At 50.6% G+C, this 26,807-nt stretch overlaps 1 protein-coding gene across 9 annotated transcripts in view; it reads left to right on the top strand.

Annotated features, from left to right (window-relative positions):
* Nucleotides 1-26,807, top strand: part of ST3GAL3 (ST3 beta-galactoside alpha-2,3-sialyltransferase 3) — a 197,747-nt gene that overhangs the window by 163,026 nt on the left and 7,914 nt on the right. For 8 of the 9 annotated variants that reach the window (XM_065887670.1, XM_065887678.1, XM_065887663.1 and 5 more), the window contains 4 exons: nucleotides 6,579-6,673; nucleotides 10,203-10,266; nucleotides 11,157-11,252; nucleotides 11,538-11,724. In XM_065887670.1, the coding sequence (XP_065743742.1) occupies nucleotides 6,579-6,673; nucleotides 10,203-10,266; nucleotides 11,157-11,252; nucleotides 11,538-11,724 (442 nt within the window). Of the gene's footprint in view, nucleotides 1-6,578; nucleotides 6,674-10,202; nucleotides 10,267-11,156; nucleotides 11,257-11,537; nucleotides 11,725-26,807 lie in introns of those variants that run through there. The other variant, XM_065887729.1, reaches the window with a different exon arrangement.

Here is a 26,807-nt window from a genome sequence, read left to right on the forward strand (position 1 = left end):
TGCTGGGCATTAAATGAACTAAGAGATCCTTTTGGGGGGTCCTGGGTTGCCCATCCTGGCCGGCAGACTGACCATCGTGCCGAGTCATCGTCCTCTCTCAGTTTATAGGCCTGTGGGCAGGGCAGCCTCATGGGTCCTGGGGTCCAGCCTTGTTATGAGAGGCACAGGGGTCAGACCCACCCTTAGCATGTACCCTCCTAGAGCCTCAACTCTCCACATTGCTATGCTCTAGGATCCAAGAAGAAAAGACACACAGGTCCCCGTACAACTTCCGCCTCCTCCTTCCCCTGTTCCTTCTCACGCACTCACACACACACCCTCCTGAAACCTGATCCCAAGGCTGCTTTGTGTGCAGGGCTGGCGGGCTGGGGCCTGTCTGCTGGAGCCTGCCCCACCCTGCCCCACTACCCCCTTGGCCAAGGCAAGCAGGTCAGGCGTCGCACACCCCTGCTAGTCTGGCCAGTTATTCTGCACCTCAAGGGCCACCTCCACCCTGGCTGGGCCCCCAAACTGGCACACTGGCCTCTGGACAGAAGCCCCTGAATTCTCTTCCAGGTGTAGCATGGGGCTCTGCCCAGACGACCTGCAGAATTAACACAAACACACACACATACACCACCTCTACCATCACCACACCCCATTTCCTGTTGTTTATGGCCCTCCCCGCTCAGCTTCCAGGGCCTCTGCAGGCACTGAGCCACCTCCTGGGGGAAGGCTGTCCAGAGGAAGCAGCATCTGAACTTAAAGAATGAGAAGGGATTTTCCAGGCAAATAGAGAGGGAAGGGATTGGGGAATACAGGGAAGGGTGACAGGGGTACATTTCAGGCAGAGACTGCATGTGTAAATGCATGAAGACTGGCGTGTTCAGGGAGCTACAAATCGTGCATGGTTGTTAGGACACAACTAGTCTCAGAGGAGTAAAATCCAGATTGCAGTCGGTCGAGGAGTGAATAGGAGATGAGGAAGCTGAGACAGAATAGCCACTGCTCTTTATCGAGGTTTTGCCATGAAAGGATAAAGAGAGAGACTGGTAGCATGGGTACGTGGTCAGGAAAGTTTGTTGGGTTTGTTTGTTCTCATGTAGGAGAGACCTGAGCTTGCTGTATGCTTAGGGGGAAACAAACAGGAGTGGCCCGCGTAGTGTGATGGAGAGATCAGCTTTGATGGGTCTAGGGTGGGTGAAGGAAGTAAGAAGCTGAAGGAGTTCCTATCTGATTGGCTTGGTTTTGTCCGTGAAGTGAGAAAAAAGAACAGATATCTGCTTAGATAAAGTGGGAAAAGGATAGAGAGTTTATGGAGAGTGGAGAAGGTTTGGAATAGCTGCTGAGCAAAGGTGAGGGTCCAACTAAGGCTCAGTCCATGAATTTGTAGTGGTACCAATCTGCGTGTGTGTGTGTGTGTGTTTTCTAGCAGCACTTTGAGTATATAAAGTGCAAGAGTGTAGGATTCGATTAATCTCTGATTGGGTTTTGCTTTATGAATGGGACAAAAAGACAATGGAACAAGAGGGTATAGCATCCTGGCAAGAGAGAGACTAAAGAGGTGGAGGGGATTCTAACCAGGAAAGAATATAACCTGGGAATGAAGAAAACTTTTTAAACTAAAACTCGAAACCCAGAATCAATAAGGGAAAAGATTGATAAATTTGACACTTTTTTTTTAAAAAAATTATTTATTTATTTTTGCCTGTGTTGGGTCTTCATTGCTGCGTGCGGGCTTTCTCTAGTCTTGGCGAGCGCGGGCTACTCTTCCTTGTGGTACGCAGGCTTCTTATTGCAGTGGCTTCTCTTGTTGCAGAGCAGGGCTCTAGGCGCGTGGGCTTCAGTAATTGTGGCTCACGGGCTTAGTTGCTCCGCGGCATGTGGGATCTTCCTGGACCAGGGCGCGAACCTGTGTCCCTTGAATCGGCAGGCAGATTCTTAACCACTGCGCTACCAGGGAAATCCCAACTTTTTTTTTGCCACGCTGCACGGCTTGCTGGATCTTAGTTCCCCAACCAGAGATCAAACCTGGACCCTTGGCAGTGAAAGCGTCAAGTCCTAACCAGTGGACTGCCAGGGAATTCCCTTTGACTACACTTTTAAAAAAAATCTGTTGTGAAAAAGGGGGAGAAAGAAAGCAAGAAAGGAAAACACCACAAGCCAAGTGAATAAATAAACTCAATTTATATCTCAATAAAGATATATTTGTAACCATATCTCAGAGGGTTTATATATTTAATGTATAAAGAGCTTAAAAAAAAAAGAGAAGATTGTTAGCTAGTGCTGTAGTAGTAATCATATTGTCACATATGTGTATGAAAACATGTTGTACACCTTAAACTTATACAGTGTTATATATCAATTGTAGTCAATTATATCATAATAAAGCTAGGGGGGAAAAAGAAGAAAAAACCCATAACCTTTTGGAAAAATGGGCAAGAGATATGAACAAAATTCATAGAAAAATTCACAAATGGCCCTTCCATATATAAGACAGTGTTCAATTCCACACACAGTAAAAGAAATGCAAATTAAAACCACACTGAGATACTGTTCCTCTCCTGTCAGACTGGCAAAATTGAAATGTTCGACAGTATACTCTGTTGGTGAGGCTGTGGCGAAAACGACACTGTCATTTGTTGCTGGTGGGTAATGTGAAATGGTGTGATCCTGGTGGAGGGGAGTTTGGCAATATGGAGCAAAATTATATATATGCATTTTCCCTTTGATCCAGCAAACCCACTTCTAGGAGTCTATTCCAAAGATACACTGGCAAACAGAAAAGATATATGCATGAAGTTATTCACTGTAACCACTATTAGTGGTACCTACTCTACAACAGACTGGAAACCACCCAGGGGACTGACTGAATGATATAGGTACATAACCATAATGGAGTATAATCAAGTATATACCTCTACTGCTATGCAATTACCAGGATATATTGTATAGTGAAAAAAATCAAAAGGTAAAACTGTATATGTTACCTTTTTATTGAATATAGATGTATGGATAAAGAAGATGTGGTACATATATACGATGGAATATTACTCAGCCATAAAAAAAGAACAACATTGGGTCATTTGTAGAGATGTGGATGGACCTAGAGTCTGTCATACAGAGTAAAGTAAGTCAGAAAAAGAAAAACAAATACTGTATATTGACGCATATTTGTGGAATCTAGAAAAATGATACAGATGAACCTATTTACAGGGCAGGAATAGAGACGCAGACATACAGAGCAGACATGTGGACATGGGCTGTGGGGTGTGGGATAAATTGGGAGATTGGGATTGACGTATGTGCACTGCCATGTGTAAAACAGATAGCTAGTGGGAACCTGCTATATAGTGCAGGGAGCTCAGCTCAGTGCTCTGTGGTGACCTAGATGGGTGGGATTGCGGGTGGAGGGTGAGAGGGAGGTCCAAGAGGGAGGGGATATATGTATACATATAGATGATTCACTTCGTTATACAGCAAAAAGTAACACGACATTGTAAAGCAACTATACCCCAATTAAAAAAAAAAAAAGAAGAAGAAGGGAATAGGAATTCACATACATATATTATGTATTTGCTTATACCAAAAAAAAATGAGGAAAAAATAAAAACTAATAAAAATGAATACTATACAGGAATAAAAGTAACGGGAGTTGGACACAGAAATGAAAGTTTGACGTCTCTGAATATATCTTGCTTTGTGAATTTAATTTTGGAATTCTGTAGTTTTATATCATCATAAAACAAAGTTAAATTAATATGAGGGGTAAGCAAACTCTAGAAGCAAAAGCAGAATGAAACAAATGAACCTGACTATATATTGCTGACGAAGTAAACTCCGCAGGGTTATTCCAAAATAATTCTGCAAAAGCAAAGTAATTTATCTGTATTTCTCTAGTGGGGTATTCCCTAAATCAGTTTTAGTAATGGTAGTATTAGTACTAATACTGGTGTTTTTATTCTGAAACTATTCTACATATTTTATATATGTATCTATATGTGTGGATATATTAGGATAAAGCAAATAATTATGTTATTATCATTATAAACAAGGATATCAGCTTACGAGAAAAGAGATATAAATATAAAATCAAATGGTTTCAGGGTATTTGTCCATTTGTGTATCCTTGTACATTTGATTTTGGGAAGAATTTTTTAATCAGGTTACCAGCTGCTTATGGTTTTTGTTCTGTCCATTTGCATAGCAATATTTTCATAATATTGTAAAGTGAAAAAAGTAGTCTACAGAGCAATCTAAAAAATAATATGGGAAAAGGAAAGTCAGTACAGATATATACCAAAGGTTAATTGTCTCTGTGTTGTAGGATTATGAGTATTTTTTACTTGTGTGTGTGTGTGCGCGCGCGCGCACCTCTCTGTATTTTTTTCCAAAATTAACACTTTATAAGCACTAAAAATGAGGCGTTTTAAATTTTTAAATTTATTTTATTTATTTATTTTTGGCTGTGTTGGGTCTTTGTAGCTGCGCGTGGACTTTCTCTAGTTGTGGCGAGTGGGGGCTACTCTTCCTTGTGGTGCACGGGCTTCTCATTGCAGTGGCTTCTCTTGTTGCGGAGCATGGGCTTTAGGCATGCAGGCTTCAGTAGTTGTGGCACATGGGCTCAGTAGTTGTGGCTTGCGGGCTCTAGAGCACAAGCTCAGTAGTTGTGGCACACGGGCTTAGTTGCTCCATGGCATGTGGGATCTTCCCGGACCAGGGCTTGAACCCGTGTCCTCTGCATTGGCAGGCGGATTCTTAACCACTGTGCCACCAGGGAAGCCCAATAAGGAGGGGGGGTTAAGTAAAAATTAATATAATGAACTTTCTCATCAGCTGAAAGATGGGGGAAGAGAGAAGACAAGGAAAAAATGTGTTGAGACCATTTGGCTAGATCTTAGGAGATTTTGCTAGCATATGACATGCAGTACATATTGGGAGGCAGATAAAATCATGTCCATGCCTGACTGAGAAACTGCAAAACTTTCATAAGCTCAGTCCTGACACAGGAGAGGTTCTTGCCCCAGGCTTATCCAGGGACCTTGTGGACTCTGGTCAGAATCCTCGGGGCCTCTGGTAAAACATCAAATGTATTAATTCACTTAGATTATGTGTACTAGGTATGAGAAACATGAGTGACCCTTCTACACAGAAGAGAAGTGTGCTAACTCAGAAGCCCAGAAGAAAGCCGCTGTGCAGGAATAGCCCTCCCACGCTATCATGTGTTGACAGTTTCTTCCTAGCAGCAAGGGATGGGGAGGGAGCAGCATTGAAAGTTTTCTGCCTCTTTCAAGTTCACTTCAAAACCTCTAGTAATGATAGACCTCCAAGTGATTAGTGCTCTTATTCCCCCTGGTCTGGTGATTGTAATGGTGTTAGTGATGATGGGAATGAGAAATGGATGCTGAGGTTAGAGTTCATTGGGGGACGGTGAGTTCCAGCTTCTGGGCTGGGAGGGCCCCTCCTCCAGTCTTCAGTTTTTCAGTGGGCTGATTCAGGCTGTTAGAAACAAGAGTCAGCCACAGAGGCCTAGGCCTCCACACCTTCGTTCTCAGCCAGGAAGGCCCTGAGCACACCCCGCAACAAGGTCAACACACAGGAGGTGACCAGGTGCTCGCCATCTCCCGGGCTGCTAGGTTACCTGAAAGGTCTCAAAATCAGGGTGCTAGGTTCCAAGTGAAATCGTGCTGTCCAAGTATCTCTGAAGAGCTTGGTTCCTCCTGTCCCTTCTCACTCTGCCCTCACTTCCTTCTGCATCCCTCTGATGCCATCCCCCACCCCCCAGCCTCCCCCTGCCCTGCCCACTCATTGGATTCCCAAGAAGAGCAAGGCTTGCCTTTTCTCTCCACAACTTGGCATCGCCGCATGACTCCTTCTCTCCCCCTTTTCCCTCCCATCTCTCCTCCAGACCAAATCTCCCCCTACCCGTAAACTCCCTGTCCCTCCGCCACCTCCTGTGGAGCTTGGCGTTCCCTCGGTCCTCCTCTCTGCCAGCGAAGGTGCTCAGGCTTCTGCTTGTCTGAAGCCTCCCCGCTGCAGGATACTGTGATTTTTCTTCTTCTGTCAAACCTCTAACTCCTATGACCGTTCACCTGCTTTGCCCTCTCACCGTGAATTCTCCTTCCTCCTCACCCTGGGTGGTCCACCTCTCAGAATTCTCCCCCAAACTCTGTCTCTCTGCACGGGCTGCATTTTGGGGTATTTTTCTGCTCACTGGACAGTGTCTCCTCTCCGTGTTCCCAGATTGCAGGAACAGCGTGGGCAGCAGCGACTATCTGATGGATGCGCGCGTGGATAACCTCCCAGCGAGCTTCTCGCTCTGAGATGCTGATCCTGCTGTGTGCATCTTGCCTCTCCACTCCTACAGCTGGCCACATAAGGACTGGCCAGGCCTGCTCCTCCACACTCAGGCTCCACTGAACCGGATCTGTCAGACCCCGCACAGCAGCTACCCAATGTGGAGGCTGGAGTGGGGAGGAGATGCTGGAACATGGAGGATGGCTTCTGGCGGATCCACAGCCAAGACAGATGGACAGAAAGCCATTTGGCACTGTAGCCGAGTACACTCTGGGACTCTCAACAGCCCTGTTGTATTCCAGGTTCTCCAAGCCAGCACCCATGTTCCTGGATGACTCCTTCCGCAAGTGGGCTAGGATCCGGGAATTTGTGCCGCCTTTTGGGATCAAAGGTCAAGGTATGTTGGGAACCCTGCCCCACTTTACATTAACATCTCATCCCCCAAGCTACCTCCCTAGTGTCAGGACAGGGCTGTACCCTCAGAAGTGTCCCTGCTGGGAATCCACCCCTCTCGACAATGCCCTACCTTCTCTCCCTCTTTCCTGTCCTTCCTTTTTTCTTACTTCTTTAGTGGAATGTTTACTCAGAAACCACCACTTTGCCAGGGGCTAGGTACACAACAGTGGAGTAGACAGATGTGGTTCCTCTCCTCGAGAAGTTCCAGTCTAATGCAGACACAGGTACTTGGAGTGCAGTAAGGACTCTGATGAGGGAAGAACACTGTGCTGTGAGGTCACACAAAAGGGGTGCCAGAGACAGCAGTGCGAGAGGACTAGATATGAGGGGGGAGATCCCAGAGAAAACAAACTCCATCCGGACGGCCGCCCCCAGGGCCCTCCATCATCCCCTCCTGATTCTTTTCACCTTAACCTAGCCTCCCCTCCAGTCCTTTTTTATCCTGTCCAAGGCTAACCTTTCCCCCTATACTCTCAGAACTGTCCCCTTCTATTGCCTCAAGGACCTCACCCATGCAGTTCCTGACGTAAGACTTTCCCATCCCTGAGAGTTTAACAGTTCTCTTTCCGTGTCAAGTTACTGCCCTATTTCGTGGCATGGTAGAGTTTCAGCTTTAGCGTCAGACACAGAAGGATCCGGTCCCAGTACTACCTCTTTATTAGCTGTGACCATGGACAAGTTACTAACATGTTTTGCTTTAGTTTCTTCATCAGTTAAATGGAGAGAATAATACCACTGTATTAGGTTGTGGTCAGAATTAAATAAAATAACTGTTAAAGGGGTGATATCATTTGGCCAGCAGACTCAAGAACGCCTGAACCCTCTACTTAGCTGGCCCACCCCTCCCTGAAAAAAAGACAGTGGCCAGCAAAAGGATACTCTTGAACTGGAGCTTTGACCTTCAACCTCCAAGGACAAATCTCATGGGTTGGGTTGAACCACATGAAGAACTCCTTTTTCATGGGTGCAGGTAGCCAAGCAGCCTAACTTTTCTCCTAAATCCTCACTCAAGATTCTGATCCTGCTAAGCCATGAAGGGCAGGAAAGCCCGATACAGAGCCCATCATCCAGCAAGAAAAAGCACCCCATAGTTTATGACCATTCTGCTAAGGTTCCCCTCCTAGAAAACAAAAACCCAATCCATACGCTTGGCCTTGGCCAGTTAGCAGCAGTATGCTTTTCCTTAGACGTGAAATTGGAGGTGGGAAAAGGAAGGGATCTGTGACCCTCCCCGAGTCCCACCATAAAGTGTATCTGAAGGCACTTAGTACAGAACAGTTCCTTAAAGGTTTGTTTCCTTACGCTTTCTCATTCGACTTCTAGAAAGATTGCCCGTGCCAACTGTCTGCTCTTACTCACCATTTACTCTTTCAGAATATCTTCTCCCCTCACCACTTCGGTGAAACTGCTCAGTGCCCCCAGGAGATCCAAAGGATGCTTTTCATTCCTTAACTTGACATCTTGGCTGCATCTGACGGTGTCGTCCAGTCCATCTTTTAAAAAAAATTATGAGGTTGCTGTGTTTAATTTCAGAGGCATCCTTTCTTTACATGAAGTATTTCAGGCGTATAAAAAAGCATAAAAACGAATATATTGAGCACCCACGTACTCTTGCACCCAGCTTCAGAAATAAAACTTGAGTTACGACTCAAGCTCTGTGTAGCCCTTCCCCCTCCATTCCCCGCCTTCTCCAGGAGACCAGTATCCTGGTTGTCATTCCATGCCTGTTTATATATTTCTACAGCATATTTACGTATCTGTTTAAAATACAGCATGGATGGGCTTCCCTGGTGGCGCAGTGGTTGAGAGTCCGCCTGCCGATGCAGGGGACACGGGTTCGTGCCCCAGTCCAAAAAAAAAAAAAAAAAATGTGGCATGGTTTTTGCACTTTACGAACAGTATTGTATATCGTACTTGTGTGTGTGTATTTTTCAAATTGATTTTTTCGCTTACACTTTTCAGATGTATCTGTATTGGTACACATAACTCTAGGTCACTGATTTTGCAACTGCTGTGTAGTATTCCATGTACCACATTTAATCTATTTTCCTTCGGTGGACCTTTTTTTTTTTTTTTTGCGGTACGAGGGCCTCTCACTGTTGTGGCCTCTCCCGTTGCAGAGCACAGGCTCCGGATACACAGGCTCAGCGAACATGGCTCACGGGCCCAGCCGTTCCACGGCATGTGGGATCTTCCCGGACCGGGGCACGAACCCGTGTCCCCTGCATCGGCAGGCGGACTCTCAACCACTGCGCCACCAGGGAAGCCCTCCTTCGGTGGACTTTTAGGTTGCCTCCAACATTTCGCTATTACCAACAGTTCTGCAATGAACATTCTCGTACAAGTCTCCTTAAACAAATGTGTGAGTTTTCTGATGCTCTCCACCTAGGAGTAGAGTTAAAGGATTTTAGTCTATGCACAGCTACATCTTTACTTGATATTAAGATGCTTTTCACTGTGATTGTACCGACTTACTTATCTCTAGGTCTTTATGTACATTACCTTTTTATCTTCCTAACAATTCTGCACAGCAGGGATTACCATCTTCATTTGGAAGATGAGGAAACTAAAGCTCAAAGAACGTAAGCGATTTATCGAAGGTCACAGAGCTCATAAGCAGCAGAGCCAGGATTTGAGTCCAAGGCCGATATCATTATCTGTTATATTAGAACGCTCTCATTATACCAGAGTTTGAAAGGAGAGCAGTCATCATGGCCAAAACCAGAGAGAGGTCAAGAAGAATGAGGTCTGAATATGGTCACAGGATCTGAGAGCACAGAGGTCACGGGGCCCTTGCTGAGGGGCAGCCTGAGCGGAGTGCAGGTGGGCAGATGCCAGGCCACAGGGCTTGAAGAGGTAAGGAGGTAGAGACAGCCTGGCAAGAACAGGATTAGAGGTCAGCAGTGTTAGAGGGAGGAAGGGAGGGGAAGATGGTATCAGAAAATGAGGCGGAGTGGCCTGGCTCCGGGGAGCTGGCCGGGAGCATTCTAGCTCTTCACCACTGGTCGGCTCCTTGTTTGCTTCCTGGTGTCTGCTTGGTGGGGGCACAGAAGTGAGCACGTGGTCTCTGCCTCTGACTGGCGGTGCCATTCTGGGGGACACTGAGATGCCCCAGCTCCCAGGCAAGGCCCACGCCTGGGGGCGCATGTCCCAGGGCCTGATGGCAGAGCCTCCGACAGCCAGCCGAGACTGCCAGGAAGGGCCAGGGAAGCCTGAGGAAGGAGCTGTGCGTGGGTGCCGGGGGGCCGGCTCCAGGCAGAGATGTGTGTGCCGCCTCTTCTCCTGCCTCCGTCTCCCGTCTCAGGGAGAATGTTAGGCCAGTGGCCCAGCCTTGTGTCCGGAGCTCCCTCCCCAACCTTCACGTCCACCCTAGCCCCAGGACCACGTGCCTTCAAGTCGGCTCATGGGCAAACATCTCATGGGGACCCTTAAGTGACCCTCTAACAGTTGCCTCCCTCCTCTGTCCACAGATAATCTGATCAAAGCCATCTTGTCTGTCACCAAAGAGTACCGCCTGACCCCTGCCTTGGACAGGTGAGCCACTTGCTGCCCAGTATCCTGCCCCTCGGCTGCCCAGCGTGTGCAGAGGGGCTGAGGCCCAGCTGGCCTTCCCTGGACCTGGGCAGATTCTCCAGCACACCCACACACCCACACACGCATACACACTGGGGTGGGTGAGCAGGGAAGCGGGGCCACCGCACTGGACTGGCCGCCCCCGTGGGCTATAAGCCGTTGGCAAGACATCTCAGTCCTCAGGCAGCAGAGATCCGAGGGTAAGAACTGAACGTCCTGGGCTGGGATCAGCTCAGCACTGGGACTGAGTGGCTGGGTGCTGGGGCAGCTGAAGGGGCTTAAATCCAGGAGGCAGTGACAGCTCTGAAGCCAACAGACCCTAGGTGGGGGAAGCCCCAGGGTCAGAGGTGCGAGAAGCAAAGTGAGTAGGGTTCTCGGCTGGCTACTGGGTGCATGGGGGCTTCTGAGTTAAAAATAAGTCCAGCCTTGAGTCCTGGAGCCTCCAGGCTCATTCCTCTGTTCTTGCTTCTCTAGCGTAGCCCTCAAGCTCAGCCCACTTTTCCCTCTCCTCTGAAGGTGGCCCAAACCCACTAACCCTTGGGGAGTCTTTAACCCAGAATGCCATCTTACCAGAGCTCCTTCCTCACCACCCCAGAGCTGGTGCCCAAGCCCCTTCCACACCCATGTGTCCCTGGAGAAGTGTCAGGGACCAGGGGTATCTGAGAGCCCTGAGCGGCCCAGCTCTCCGCAGTGTGGTTCCGGCCTCTCAGAGATGCTGCCAGAACCTCACTGGTCTGCCTCCTCTGTCCCAGCCCGTGCCCGCTCAAGGGCATGGGGTCAGGGGCCAAGGGGCAGGGGGAGAGGAGACCTGGCGGACAGCTCTCCAGAGGTCTCTGCGTCTGTCCCCTCAGCCTCAGCTGCCGCCGCTGCATCGTCGTGGGCAACGGAGGTGTCCTTGCCAACAAGTCTCTGGGGTCACGAATCGATGACTATGACATTGTGGTCAGGTGAGCTCCTCAAAGCAGTGCCTCGGGCACCTTCGTGTCCTGGTCCCCGAGCCCACTGAGAACTGTCTGTCGATCTGGCCCATTGGGCTGGAGGTCAGTAGAAGCCGCAAGAAGAACCCTGGGTTGGAGGGCTTTGGAACGGAAAGCCAGGTGGCACCGGGTGGCCTGGGCTCCCCATGCTCTGCACCTGGGGTATGCTGGGGTCAGGGCGCCTCCCCACACACAGGCCTACCGACCACATGCGGTGAGCCCAAGGCAGTCTCTGACCGGGCCCACTCTCTGCAGGCTGAACTCAGCACCCGTGAAAGGCTTTGAGAAGGACGTGGGCAGCAAAACCACGCTGCGCATCACCTACCCCGAGGGGGCCATGCAGCGGCCCGAGCAGTATGAACGGGATTCCCTCTTCGTCCTCGCTGGCTTCAAGTGGCAGGACTTCAAGTGGTTGAAGTACATCGTCTACAAGGAGAGAGTGGTGAGCTCCCTGTGCCCCAGCTCCTTCCCCTCCTGCCCTGGCCCTGCCCAGCTTCCCAGTCAGCCCCCTTTCCCTGAACCAGGCAAAGAACAAGTAGGAACCTTTCCAAAGAAGCATCAAGGGCCCAGATGCAACCAAGGGGCAGAGAGGCCAGGAGATGCCAAGGCCACTGGCCCAGACTCCTGGAGCTGATGTGCCTGCTATCTGCTACCTGCCTCCAGAGACCCAGGCTGCAGGTCCTTCCTCAGCCTTCTCTAGCCAGACCCCAGGTGCCTCCTCAGGAGACCCTGTGGGCCCTTCCCTGGCCTTAGCCCCCCGGTACGGAAAGCTGTCACCCGGCTAGACCCAGCTTTACTGCTGATCTTCACAACCCCCGCCCTCACTTTCTACTTGCCCCCCAAGTCCCTCTTACCCTCTGTGAGGTCTCTCTAACTGTGGTCGTGTGGGTGCCCCCTCATTCCCAGCCAGGGGAAGAAGGCCTTGTTTGGACCCTGGGGCCATTCCACAGGGATAGCAGACCCCTCAACTTGAGGGTGCCAGTTCCCAAACTTGTAAGTCCTGACCTCTCTCCACCTTGTGCTTTTACCACTGACTTGTGGTTGTGTCCCCAACCTGCCATTGAGTCTGGTTCCACTGTGGGAATGGCCAGGTTCTGTACTTATTGGTCTAGGCAGACAAGGGTCTGGGCCCGTTTCTTAAGAGAGCTTATACGGCCAAGTAGGGTCAGACTGCTCCTTACTGGACCACCCAGTGAGGCCCCTCCTGAGTCCTCTGTCTCTCAGCCCTGGGCCAACTTGTCCAGGCTCCTTCCCCCTCTCCCCTCAACCAGCTGTCACCGGCCACCCCAGGGGAGGGGGACCGCAGAGTTCAGGCCATTCATCTTCCAACACCCAAGCCTCTTACCAGAGGAGAATGATGACAGGCAGCGCTCCGCCTACAGAGAGCAGCTAGTTGTTCTTCCTGGAGGTTTAGAGGAGAGCTGGGGGGCTGGAACAGCTTCTCCTGCCTGTGGACGTCTCAGTGCAATTTGGTTTAACTCCACAGCCTTTTCCCAAGCAAGGCCAAGTGCAGGCAGTGTCAAGTAGGTAGCAAGCGAGAGCGAAGACAGAAGTCAGGTCCAGAAATTCAGGTAGGTGGGACAGTGGGGAAAGGGGAGCCCATCTCGGAGCCAGGCTGAATGTGGCAGCCAGCGTCCCCAGAGGGGAGGAAAGGGTTTGACCTTAGCCAGCCCCAGCGGCGAGCAAGCCAGCTGCCTATGCACCGTAGGCGGCATGTGGGGGCTGAGGGGGCACCCCTCTGTTTTCAGAACCCTAGGACCTGAGCATCTAGTGTCCTCAGAGCCCTTCTCTTTGTCTTGAAGGCAAGAGAATTGGGATCACCGGTAGGCACCTTTAAGGGAGAAATGGGAGGAAATTGGGTCTGCCCTGGGGAACCCCAGAGAGCCTGTGGGCTGCTTCCTCACCCTGCCTTCTGCCCATCTTCCCACCCCCTCCTGGCATATCCTTTCCTCTACTCATCGACACCTGTCAAAGGAGCTCCTGGAGGGCAGGGCCCTGACCCCCTTTGCTTTTCTTACCCCTCAATGCCCAGCCACCACAAATGATCTGGAATTGGCTCAAACACCAGATCCTGCTTCTTGCTGGGCACACTGGGATAGGACAGGCGACCCATATCAAGAGGCCAGGCCAAAGGGTGGGTCAGGGCCAGCCAGGTGGGTGTTGTCACATGATCCTTCCAAGAACACCAAGGACAGTTAATTCAAGACCCTTACAAGTCATCCAAGGGAGTCTGGACAGAAAGAAGAAAAGGAAGGAAGCCAACTAGAGTTGGAAGACTCAGTATACTCAGGCCACTCAGGGAGCAGACAGCAGGGCCTCACTTCTCCCCGAAAGACTCAGGACCTTACTGCCTGGCCTGGCCTTGGTGGCGGGCCTGTTCAAGGAACTAACTGGAGCGGTTGGGATGAAGAGGTGTGGGCCGTGCTCAGGCACACGCTCATTGTGCCGATGTCTGTGTCCTGTTGCGGCCATGCCCAGGGATCTAGGACCAACCCTGTGGTCCTTGGTGAGGACTCCTTCCCAGGGTTGGGAGATGTGAGTGGAAAGGGGAGAGAGGAGCTGGGAAGGAGTCCTCTGAAGTTCGTGAGGCTTCCTTGACTCCAAAGTCAAAGATAATTGGGGCCTTTAGAGCGGGCTGCCAGAGGAAAACCAGTGATGCCCACGGCCTCGCCTGAGTAGGCCCACCCAGGCCCTTTTGGTTACCCTGGAAGCCTCTTTAGCGCCCTCCTCCACCCCAAGCCCAGGGCTAATGCCTTCGCACGATCTCTCTCATGCCCTGCTTCACTTCTCTGGCGTCCGAGACCCAGGTAAATGTGGGAGAGGCTGCTTCTCCAGGCCCCCTCCTGTCTGGTGCCCAGCTGCAGGCTTGCCCTGCTCCTGCAGTTATGTTTCTACCTATGCAGCCCCTGGGCTACTGGAGAGCCCTCTGCACCTGTCTGGAGCCTCACCTGCAGAATTCTGGCAGGAGGCAGCTCTGTGTTTGGGAGCCAAGGCCTAGCTGGGCAGGGCTGGGACAGGTATCAGGCCTCAGTCAGGGCTGCTGCCTGCGGCTCGCTGTGTGAGCAGTCGCTCACTGCCTGTGTAACTTCCTGATTCCCAGGAGTCCTGACAGGGTATGAGAAGGGGAAAGATATAGGAAAGGAAGACCAAACAGCCCAAAAACAGCCTGTGCTAGAGCTAACCATGCTTTCTTCATCCACATGGGAGCTGTCCTCTTCACCATTTGTGGCCGTTTGATTTCCTGATTCGCTGGGCAGTAGCACAGATAACTCTAAACAAGTTACCTTTAAAGGCCCTTTATCTCTCAGATCCCAGGAGGCCAAGCCATCAAGCAGGTGGAGGAGCTCCCAGCAGGCCTCGGGGCAGCTCAGAGGAGCACCAGCGGACTGTTGAGTGGGGAAGCTGAGGTCAGGGGGAGGGGAGGAGCTGGGGACACGGAGATGCAGGTATATGTGAGCCATGGAGGGAGGGGTGGCCTCCAGCTCTTGTGGAGTTCTTCTCAGAGGCACATCTGGCTCCACCCCTCCACGCGCTTACTCATTTGCCAGGCATCGTCAGGTGTTCTCTGTGCTGTCACTGTGCTGCTCCCTGGAAACAGAAAGTCACTCAGTCTATGGGAGAGACAGTCCCCGAACTAGTTATAATGCAGTGTAGTAGGTGCTGTGCCCTCAGCATCCTCCTCCTGGCGTCTGATGAAGGCTGGAGACGCCCTGTCTGTGGTCCTGAGGACGGAGCCCTGGGACCTGGAGAGGATGCGACATGTGAGAGGCAGAGCTTCTCGTGCTGTGTCCCCTGCGTCTGCCAGACTCCCCCACCGGGCCCCAGGATGCTGCTGACCCAGCACTTCAGAGCCCCGGGGAGCTGCCTTCCCAATTGTCTTCGTCCTCACTTGGGAAACCCCGGAAAGCTGGCCTCACTGCTGAGTGGCCTCTGGGCCTGAGGCCTGGGCTGGGTTGGTGGGTGTGGTTCCAACCCAGCAGGCGGGGAGGAGAGGACAAGGGCTGGGGGTTGGCCCCTGGACAGCCTTGACCCAGGCCCGACCTTGCAGCTTTTGTTCACTCCTTGGGGAAGGCGGAGGGATCTAAGAGGCCGGCCAGGGCCCCGCTTCTCGCCCAGGGGGACTGGGCCCTTGAATCTGAGAGACAACGGTGGTTGAAGAGGAGAAAGCAGCTTGGGCCTTGGAGTCATACAGACTCCGGTTTAAATTTAGACCCTGTCACTTGTTAGCTGGGTTCTTAGACAAACCACCTAGGCCCCTTAGACTTCATAAAACAGGAGTAGTACTACCCATCTTTCAGGGTTGGTTTAAAAGTTAAACAAGATGAAGTATAGAAGCACCTAGCCTAGTGCTTGACACTTAGTAAGCTCTGTCTGTGGCAATTATGAATACTGTTTATTATTTTATTATTATTACTGGTGGTGGTGCTATTAGAAAAGCCCAGTTGCACTAGGGAGTGAAGTCTTTGTCTAGACTGTAGAGCCTGACCTAGGAAGTGACCTAAAAGCGGGGGTCAGAGGCCAGGCCTAGAGGAAGGAGAGACATGGACCTCCTGGTGAAAGGCCGCAGGGGTGGGCTAGCAATCTAGCACAAGGCAAATGGCCACCAGGTCCCCGCATGTGAGGCCTTATTGGACCAGGCCTGAGACAGGGACTGAACATCCATCTGCACCTAAACCTGTGCTCTGTCCAGGCCTGAGAGGGATGCAGAGCCTTAGGATGGGCTCTGCCTAGCAGGAGCTCGGTGTGGACACAACCTTGCCTCTGGGGAGACTCCGTGCAGGGCATCTGGAAAGCGTGGTGAGGCTGGCAGACACCGTTGCCTCCTACTGCTTGACAAGGCCTCTGCTGAGCCAGCTCGATGCTGCGCACCCCACAGTCTCCCTTCCAGACCTCTGAGACAAGCTCTCCTGGATACCATTTCCTTTGCAGCCATTGCCAGTGGACACAGCTCTTTCTCACAGATCCATTATCCCCTGTGAGGGCCAGGAAGACTCCCTGCACATTCCCCCTCCTGCATCCTGCCCATCGCTCCTCCCCCACCATGAAAGATGCTCAGGGACGGGGGCTCACGTCATCATCCCCTGTGCTCCTCTTCATCACTGTCATCCAGAGCCTCTTGCTTACTTACCTCACGATCCCTGTTATTATTCCTCCTCCTTTTCCTCCTCTTCCTCCTTCCACCATCCTCATCATAGACGTCATTTATTAAGATCTTCAGTTTGCCAGCTTTCTTTGAATTCCTTTATTCAGTTTTCACCATGACCCTGTTAGAGAGATACTATTATGATCCCCTTCTCGGGGTTTAGGAAACTGAGGCACAGAGAGGATGAGTTACTTGCTAAGATCACACAACTAGTTAAGTGGTAGAGGTGAACTCAGACCCAGCTCTGGATGCCATCTCCTCCCACCTTCTCAGGAACTGTCTTTTTTCATTGATCTCTTTTCTTACCTCTTTACTGGATCTTCCTCTCACATCTACAAATTTGTTCAGCTATTTTTTTTTTCATTTCTCTCACCTCAAAAATGAAAGCCCCAGGGACTTCCCTGGCAGTCCGGTGGTTAAGACTCCACACTTCCACTGCAGGGGTCACGGGTTCAATCCCTGGTCGGAAAACTAAGATCCCGCATGCCACGACGCAGCCAAAAAAAAAAAAAAAGCAAGAAAGCCCCCTCTTCAAGCTGGTATCCACCCTTTCTCCTTCCCTTCTCTTTCAAGTTTCTGGGAAGAGTCATCAGCTGTCCACGCTACATATCTCCATGTTTTCCCCCTTCTGTTTCTCAACGCTCTCCACTCTGTCTTCCAAACCTATCCCTCTATGGCAGTGACCTTCTGATTCTAAATCCAGTGGACCCAACCTTGCCTCACTTTAAAGGAACGACTTGTCAGCAAATATTCAGTGAGCATTTACAGTGTACCGTACGCAATGGTAAGTTCTAGGGATAGCCCTTGAGTCTTACAAACTCATGGCTAAAATCCTGGGAAGCATGCTCAATTCTTCCATCTCCTCTGCCCTCTCTATTCAGTCATTCAGCCTCCAGATCTGTGGTTCTCCCTTTTAAAAATGCCTTCCTTGGATTATTTCAGCAGCTTCCTATCTCCCTGCATCCAATCAGGCCTCCCTCCAATCCATCCTCCACACCTGTATCCAAAAGAATCATCCTAAAGTGTCTATCTGGTTGGTTCATTCTCCTGCGTAATGGGTCCCCGTTGTCCAGATGCAGCAGTTCTCAGAGCGCTTTCTCCTTTCCAGTAACATCAGTATCACCTGGAAACTTGTCAGAAATGCATTTTGGGACTGCACCTTAGGCTGTGAATGCGAAACTCTGGGGGTGGGCCCAGCAGTCTGTTTAATGAGCCCTCCAGGTGATTCGGATACAGGCTCACGTGTGAGAACCACTGGCCTGCAGGGTAAAATTCCAATTCCATAGCATAGCGCTCCATGCTCTGGGCCCTCCAACCCCTTCCTTGTCCTGACCGCTCCTTCTTGCACCCAAAATTACTCTCCTCTCTGCCCATACCAAAGTCTATGCCCATTTCACACCTCCATGTTTTATCTGCTTCCCTTCCCAAGGCTGTATTAGATGCTCCTCTTCTGAGCTCCCAAGACACTCATCACTCTATTATGCGTAAGGGTTCTCTTATCCATCAACTCCTATAAGCCCCTGGAGGGCAGGGACTGTCCTGTTTATCTCTGTAAGCCCATCACCGCCTGCAGTGTTGTGTTTGAGACAGAGTTGGCACGCGTAAATGAATAAATAAACATGGACACTGAGACCCAGAGGAAGGCAGGAACTTGTGGCAGAGTCAGGATTCCAACCCAGGTCTTCTGACTCTCAGTGGGGGCTCTTTCCTCGCAAGTAGGCCGCCTCCCTCCTCTGTTGCCCCAGAGATCATTCTTTTAGATTCGGACCCTTGCGTCCTTTTGCTCCCCTCTTGCCTCTCCTGGGCACCTCTCTCCTCTTAGCCATGTTTGATCTTCTTTCTGAGGTTCCGAGATCATTCTCCTTGATAAAAAAAAGTGAAAACTGAACAGTCCCTGGCCTCTGCCTCATTCAGTTGTCTGTTGATATCACACAGCCGGCCCCAAACCGACTCCTCTTTCTGTTCATTGCTTTTTCCAAATATAGCTTTCAAAAAGGTTTTTGACCCTCTCCTCATAGCATGCATCAAAATAAATTCCAAATGGACTAAAAAGTAAAATATAAAAATACAGCCAAAGGAAGAAAGTAGAATAGAAATCACAGCCCTAGAGGGAAGAGAACTTTCAAGGGACAGAAGTGCTAGGAAAAGTCAGATTTGATAATATATGAGCACTTTAAACAACAACCAAAAAAGACTGGATACCACAAAACTTTGAAAAGTGTGTTTAGGAAATACGACAAATGGTTATCATCATGAAAGTTGACAGGAAAGCCATTAGGACCCCAGCAGTTTATGAGCGGGAGACTGAACCGACCACACAGAAGGCAATATAACTAGTAAACAACAGAAATATGTTTAACCTTCCTGGCAGTCAGAAAATTCACGTGAAGGCGACAGGGTGCCAGTTATCACCTATCATGTCTTCAGAGAATGTGTTTAAATTATAATACGTGATTCTGGCCAGAGTGCAGTGACAGGTGCTCTCAAAGGCTACTAGTCAGAGTGTAATTGGGGACAAGCTTTTTGGAAAGGAAATGACACTTGGCACCAGGAGCCATCACCCAAGGGAAGGAAAAATCTGCCTACAAAGATTTTTATTATAGTGTTATTTATAATGGCCAAACTCAAATATAACCTAAGGGGTTTATTATGAAAAGTATGGTTCAACTAGCATACGGAGTATAAAGGAGCAGCCCAGTGACCCTGCAGAGGCTGCGGGCACCTGGACCAGCCAGCACAGCCGCTCCCACTCTTGCTCCTTTGGCGTGGGTGGGGCCGCTGAAACAGCACTGGATTCAGTACCAGGAACGGGTGCCTCTGCCTCAGGCCCCATCTCTGAGTTTCATTTTCCTCTTCTGTACAACGGGGATGGTGAAAGCTTCTAGGGGTGGCTCCCAGATACACTGCTGCAAGGAGCCGCTGGGACAGTGCACTGACAGCCCCTGGTACACTGTGCTCGCTGCAGTGGCGAGCACCAGCTGAGAAGATCAGTGCTTGCCTTGCTGAGCCCCTCTTCAGGGCTCAGAGGGAAATGCCCACCCCAGTCACATCCTCCCCTGCTAGACCATCCCCAGGTACTGGAGACCTCAGAATTTCTTGCCCCAGCAGTGCCAAGTCCACTTCTGTCCTCTTGAGGGTAGAACACACCTCCCTGTGCAGACTCCAAAGTCCAAGGAGGGATGTTTGCAGAGCCTGTAAGACGAACTTGGATGTCTAAGCTGGGCAGTCCGCACACGTGTGCACTTCCCACAGCGTGAGATGGGACCAGGGTGGGAAGGGAAGGGGAGGGCAGCCTGGGGCTAGCTCTCCCTACACCATGGGCCAGCACGGGTCTCCGGGAGTCAGAATTCTCATTTCAAACCTGGCCTTCCAGATCGTTTTTCGGGGGAGGATAGAATATATTTAACAGCTTGATACCGTGATTAGTCACTGTCACATATTTGGAATCTAAAACTTAGACATGTGGTATGTGGACATCCATTTGTAATTTTGTCCCTAGCCCCACAAATCTTAGGGGTTTGAGCCTTGACGGACATGGTGGCAATGGCTGGAGGTGAGGCTGGGTAGACAGGGGACAGACGGTGAAGGGTCTTGTCAGCCAAAGTCACATCAAGGAGCTTGGACTTTGTCCTGTGGACTAACAATAGCAGAAGCTAATGAGCTGCCTTTGTGCCAGACGTGATGTGTGTGACTTGTAACTGTCACGGCACAGAAACACTATGAAGAAGGAGCTAGTCTGATTTCCCATATTCTTAGATGATGATAATGAGACTTTGAAAGGGTGAAGAACTTTCTGAGGGATACAGAGTTAGTAGTTAGGGCTCAAAAGCAGACCCACAGAATTACTGAGGCAGCCCAATCCGCAAGCAGGGGTGGGCTGAGGAAGGCGGGAAGGAGGCAGTTGTGGGATGGGTCTGTACAGGAGCCACAGACCTGGGGTTGCTAGGTTCTTGGAGACCTGGGAGAGGGAACCATCAAGGGAGGGTGAGCATTCAAGTCGGAGTCATTGTGGAGGAATGGTGGTCGCTGGATCCCTTGGGGGAAATGGATGAGATAGGAAGACAAACCTTTCAGGGCCTTGGTTTCTGTAAGAGGGGATTAGACCAGATGTTCTTTTTTGTTTTGTTTTTTGGGGTGTTTTTTTTTTTTGGGTTTTTTATTGGAGTATAGTTGATTTACAGTGTTGTGTTAGTTTCTGCTGTACAGCAAAGTGAATCAGTTATACATATACATATATCCACTCTATTTTGGATTCTTTTCCCATATAGGTGATTACAGAGTATTGAGTAGAGTTCCCTGTGCTATACAGTAGGTCCTTATTAGTTATCTATTTTATATACAGTAGTATGTATATGTCAATCCCAGTCTCCCAATTTACCCCTCCCCCCGAAAGCGATTTTTTTAATTAATTTATTTTATTTTATTTATTTTTGGCTGCATCGGGTCTTCGTTGCTCTGCATGGGCTTTCTGGAGTTGCAGCGAGCTGGGGGCTACTCTTCATTGCGGTGCGCGGGCCTCTCATTGCGGTGGCTTCTCTTGTTACAGAGCATGGGCTCTAGGCATGCCGTCTTCAGTAGTTGTGGCTCACGGGCTCTAGAGCGCAGGCTCAGTAGTTGTGGCGCACGGGCTTAGTTGCTCCATGGCATGTGGGAGTCTTCCGGGACCAGGGCTCGAACCCTTGTCCCCTGCATTGGCAGGTGGATTCTTAACCACCGCGCCACCAGGGAAGCCCCGAAAGCAAATTTTTTTTTTTTTTTTTTTTGCGGTACGCGGGCCTCTCACTGTTGTGGCCTCTCCCATCGTGGAGCACAGGCTCCGGACGTGCAGGCTCAGCGGCCATGGCTCACGGGCCTAGCCACTCCACGGCATGTGGGATCTTCCCGGACCGGGGCACGAACCCGTGTCCCCTGCATCAGCAGGCGGACTCTCAACCACTGTGCCACCAGGGAAGCCCCCGAAAGCAAATTTTTTAAAGTTAATTTTTACTGGAGTATAGTTGCTTTATAATGTTGTGTTAGTTTCTACTGTACAGCAAAGTGAATCAGCTATATCCCCTCTTTTTTGGATTTCCTTCCCATTTAGTTCACCAGAGAGAATTGAGTAGAGTTCCCTGTGCTGTACAGTAGGTTCTCATTAGTTGTCTATTTTATACATAGTATCAATAGTGTATATATGTCAATGCCAACCTCCCAATTCATCCCCCCCACCCCCCGCCCAGACCAGATGTTCTTAAAGGTCTCTTTTTGTATGATGGTAATCAATGTTTTGAGGGTTATTTGTTGTCTGAAATATTATAGAATATATTTGTACAGAAAGTAAATAGCTTATATATAACAGAGACTCATGTATTTGTTGATTGGTTAATCCAGGTTAATCATTAGTTCTGAAATATTTTGTACATCTGTAAATAGCTCTCTTTTCAAGCTCTACTTCATTTTACTTATAGTTTCCTTAGTATGTCTTGCTCTTCCTCCCATTTTAAGTTTTATGCATGTGAACATTTTGGGGTATGTCTTCTATGTATATATTTTACACAAGTATAGCAGATGTTTTAAACCTCTTTTTGGCTCTTTCTCATATCATAATAATTATACCGTGTATTGAGATATTTGTACACAGCCCTGTCTTTCCTCCTGGGTTATAAACTCCTTTTGAGTAAGGAAAAAAAAAAAAAAAAAGACCGGCACTCTTAATGATCCTGACAAGCTGTCTCAGTGGTTGGTGGAAAGCCTCTGAAGATTTTAGCCCTGAGAGTGTCAAGATCAGATTTGTGCGGAATTGAAGGAAGGCACGATGGAGGCAAGGAGGTCTGGTGGCTCCTGGAGTGACCCCAGTGAGCTGGTGACCTGTCTCCTCAGGCAGTAGCAGCAAGGAGGGGTGGTGGTATAGGCAGGAGTGACCACACCTGCCCTTACTCCTGGCTGCAGAAAGCCAGCCACGGTCAGGCTCTCCACACCCAGACCTCTCATCTTGGCATGCAGACTGCTTCTCTCCCCACAGAGAAGGAGGAAGAGGCTGCAGGAAAAGCAGCCTGCAACGGCGCAGGCAAGCACTGTGGGAGCCCGGCTGGGCAGGTACTTCTTCCCAGATGCTTTCCCCCGTTGCTCCTGGCTGTTCTGACAAGAGCAGAACGAGTTGCATCAGCAGGAGACCAGCGGCTCCACGCAGATGAGCTGGGTCCAGGCTGGACTGAGGCAGGGACATTCCGGGAGGAGGCATTCAACCAAGCATGCGGCCCACAGGTGGCCTTGACGAGAGGTTTGGCCATTCCAGGCCAGCGTCATTGGCTGGCTTTATAGGCCTCTGTGCTGTGTCCTGTGGGTCAGGGAAATGAGATGTGAGAGGCCTTGGGCCGTTTGGATAGGCCTTCTGGAACAGGGCTGTGTTCGGGTGGCAGGCTTGGCAGTGTCACCCAGCAGTAGGAAGGCCTCCAACATCCACCGCCCTCCTGCAGGGCACCCAAGGACAAAGCTGGCCCCCGTCTGAGTGTGTGTATAGTCTGTGAACTGGCCTGTGTGTGGCCTCTAACATTGCTGGCCACACCCTCTGCTTCACCCTCGGCTTCTGTGACGCTCAGAATCGTAACAGACAAGATTTACTGAGCCCTTGCCATGTGGCAGACATGGGGCCAGATGCTGTGAAATGCACAGCGCTTCATTTAATCGTCACGGCTGTCTGGGAAGTGGGCTTGACGTCCCCGTTATGCGCGAGGAACTTGAGGCCTGAAGAAGTCCTGTGACACGCCCTGGTTGCACAGATGCGGAATCTGGATGTGGACGTGGGTTTCCCAGACTCCGAGGCCCACAGTCTCCCGTGGTATCACACCCTCCCTGCGTCGCCTCATCGCTCTTCCTGTTGGTTCTCGGTCTCCTCCGCAGGCTCCGCTGCTCCCACCGACCCCTTCAGTGTTGGTGTCTATAAGGGTCTCCCCTCTCTTGTCCCACCCAGAGATTCTCAATCTCAAGTCGCCAAATGCCCTCGCTTCTGGGGACCCTGCTCCCTTTGGCAGTGGTGTGTGGCGTGTTGCGTGTGTGTACCTGTGTATGATTTTTCTGAGACGGGGAGCCATGGCTTTTATTTGAGAGACAGGCTGCAGTCGTGTTTACTTGGTATTTGTCTGACACAGTGATGCCCCAGCCAGATCCTGGTCTTCCTGTTCCTCCTTTCCCTGGGATTCCTGAGGAGGCGCTGCACCAGGACAGTGACAGGTGGGAAAAATAAAATAGCGGTGCCAGGTCCCAGTGCCCTAATGCAGGCTCTCTGAGACTTGAGTCCCAAGCATAAGACTCGTTCCCACCCCGTCCCAATCTTGCTCTCTGCCCGAAGGCAGTAGGAGCTTCAGCGCTCGTAGAACAGGTGAGCAGAGCAGGGACTAGAATGCCGGGCATGCTCCAGGGAGGCAAGCTCTGCCTAGGCGTACCCGCCGCTGCCTGGGCACAAGGAGCCAGAAGGAGCTGTATGTGTACCTGTGACTTTGCATTTCCTACTAGTAAACGTGACACATGTATCCTCAAATCCAAGAAGTCACATGAGTTGTTTCCCCTCCTGGGAAAGAGTAAAGATGGGAAGAGAGGCAGAAGCCTCCCCTCCACCCTGGAGCGTTTGTCAGCTTCTCAAAGGGGCTTGAGATCGTAAGCTAATTTCCTACCGTTTCACATGGTGGTTACATATGGGACCCTTAAGCACATGGGATAAGCCAAGAGGTGTTGTCTCAGAGAGGGAATCTCGTGTCACAGAAAGACTCAGGCTCTGAAGTTGAATCCAGCTCAGGTTCTCCCCAGCTGTGTGTGCCTCGGGGCAAGGCCCCTCGCCTCTCTGAGCCTCAGTCCCCTCTGTGAAACAGGATGCAGGGCACCAACCGGAGTGACCCCTAACTCACCTCAGCGCTTCTGGCGGGTAGAAGGGAGGCCCCATCCATCCTTGACTAGCCCCCCAGACCTCCCGAGGTGGGAACAGCAGTGCTGATAATAAATGGTGTGGCAGAAAGAACACCCATCCTGGCATCACGACGTTGGGTTTGCATCTTGGTACAGACTCTTACGTGACCTTGAACCCGTGGCTTCATCTTGGGTCCCGTACCTGTGAAGTGGGTGAAAGTTGAAGAGACATAAATAATATCTATGAAAACCAGCCTGTAGCCTCCCCACCCCCAGCTGTGCCATTACTGCCTCTCCCTCCCTTCCCGAGCAGCCCCTGCCCTTCCTCCTCTTTAGGGGTATGTGGGCAGGCGTGGGCAGGGACCCGGGGTTGTAGGGTGCGGGGAGGATGTTGGGGGCCTGCTGGGCTCTGGAGAAGGGACGGGGGCTGTGCTTTGCTCAGCACAGGCTGGTACCTGCCATTCCTTTGAGTACACATCTGATCCTCCCAGGAGGGGCTTCTCCCCAGTTCTGCATAAGATCTTGGCCATTTCTCCACCGTTCCCTTTCCTGCTGGGTCTCACTGTCCCGATCTTTACCCCCTTACACACACACTTCTGGACACAGAGGGAGGCACAGGAGGAAGCCGGTCTGGGGTCTGCTGTCCCGTCTCACTGGGGCTGAGGCCCAGCAAAGTTGGCCCTAAAGGCCCATCCTTTGAGCTGACGCTTGGGGGACGGATAGAATTTGCCCGAGAGAGAGGTGTTGCCAGAGACGGGGAGACGTGAGGAGGGGGTGGCTGGAGCAGACAGTCCATTGAAGGCCGCAGAAGACAAGCCTGAAGAGATGCTGAGGGCAGTGGAGGAGCCGGGATGGAGTTCATGTCCCCTCACACACCCGCGCCCGGTGCTGCACTGCTGGGCCACAGAAGTGAATCAGATGTGAGCCCCTGCCCTGGGGCTAATGGCGGTGGTGATAGGAGCTGACCAGTGACTGTGAGCTGGGCACTCAGCCTGAATTATCTCATTGAGTTCTCACAACACAAGATAAATACCCTTAGTATCCCTGGTTTATCCATAGGGAAATGATAGTTTTCTTGCCCAAGGCCTCCACACAGTTGAGTGACCAGAGCTGAGTTTGGATCTGGGCCCAAGGATCTTCTGTCTTAGTCAGCTCATGTTGCTATAATAAAATACCACAGACTGGGTGGCTTATAAACAACAGACATTTGTTTTTCACAGTTCTGGAGGCTGGAAATCCAGGATCATGGCACTGGCAGACTTGGTGTTTGGTGAGGGCTTCCTGGTTCATAAATCATTATGTCCTCACTCGGTGGAAGGAGCGAGGGATCTCTTGGGCCTCTTTTGTAAGGGCACTGATTCCATTCTTGAGGGCTTCACCCTCAGGACCTAATCACTTCTCAAAGGCCCACCTCCTAATACAATCACCTTGGGCATTAGGTGTTCAACATAAATGAATTGGGGGGCGGGGATGGGCCACAAACGTTCAAAGCATAGCAGGTCTTTTTTTATATAAATTTATTTTATTTATTTATTTTTGGCTGCGTTGGGTCTTCATTGTCGTGCACGGGCTTTCTCTGGTTGCGGTGAGCAGGGGCTACTCTGTGTTGCAGTGCGTGGGCTTCTCACTGCGGTGGCTTCTCCTGTCGCAGAGCATGGGCTCTAGACATGCAGGCTTCAGTAGTTGCGGCACGCAGCCTCAGTAGTTGTGGCTCATGGACTCCAGAGCGCAGGCTCAGTAGTTGTGGTGCACGGGCTTAGTTGCTCTGCGGCATGTGGGATCTTCCCGGACCAGGGCTCAAACCCGTGTCCCCTGCATTGGCAGGAGGATACTCAACCACTGCGCCACCAGGGAAGCCCCTGTAGCAGATCTTAACTCCATATTTTATCACTTCCCAAAGGTTAGAGGTCATTTCTACCTTGGGGTGAAGGTATTCGGGAAAGACATGAGAAAGGAGAAGATGCTGAGTCTTAAGAAACAAGTAGGGTGGATCAGGTGGGTGGAGGCGGGGAGACCATTAGAGACAGAAGGAGCAGCATCAGCAAAAGAATGGAGGCACGAATCAGCAGATGCGAACTTAAGATGGGCTGAAATGAAAACTGGAGCAGCAGGCAGGGTTACTGGCTAAAAAACTGATCGCCTGTGGGCAGTGGTGATGTGATCCAGTTTGTATATAGAAAGATCATTCTGGCAGAGAGCAGAAAGTGGTTTGGGAGGCAGAGGTGGCCCATTCTGGGCACTCATTTTGGGTGAATGGAACTCAACAATTATTTTGTACTTTTCCAGTCACTCTACTGGGCTCTGGGGGCGGTTAGTGGCCAACAAGACAGACACTGGACATGGCCTCATTATAATAGTCCATTTGAAAGATGATGAGACCCGGACTTTAGGTGGTAGCAGTGGGCTTGGGAAGAAAGGATGGATCCGTGGGATTCTATAGAAAATAGAATCGAAATGACCCAGATGACCAGTAGGACAGAACGGGCTGGAGAGATGAAGAGGGA

The sequence above is a fragment of the Phocoena phocoena genome, chromosome 1 (genome assembly GCF_963924675.1).
Source record: "Phocoena phocoena chromosome 1, mPhoPho1.1, whole genome shotgun sequence".
NCBI classification, from domain to species: domain Eukaryota; kingdom Metazoa; phylum Chordata; class Mammalia; order Artiodactyla; family Phocoenidae; genus Phocoena; species Phocoena phocoena.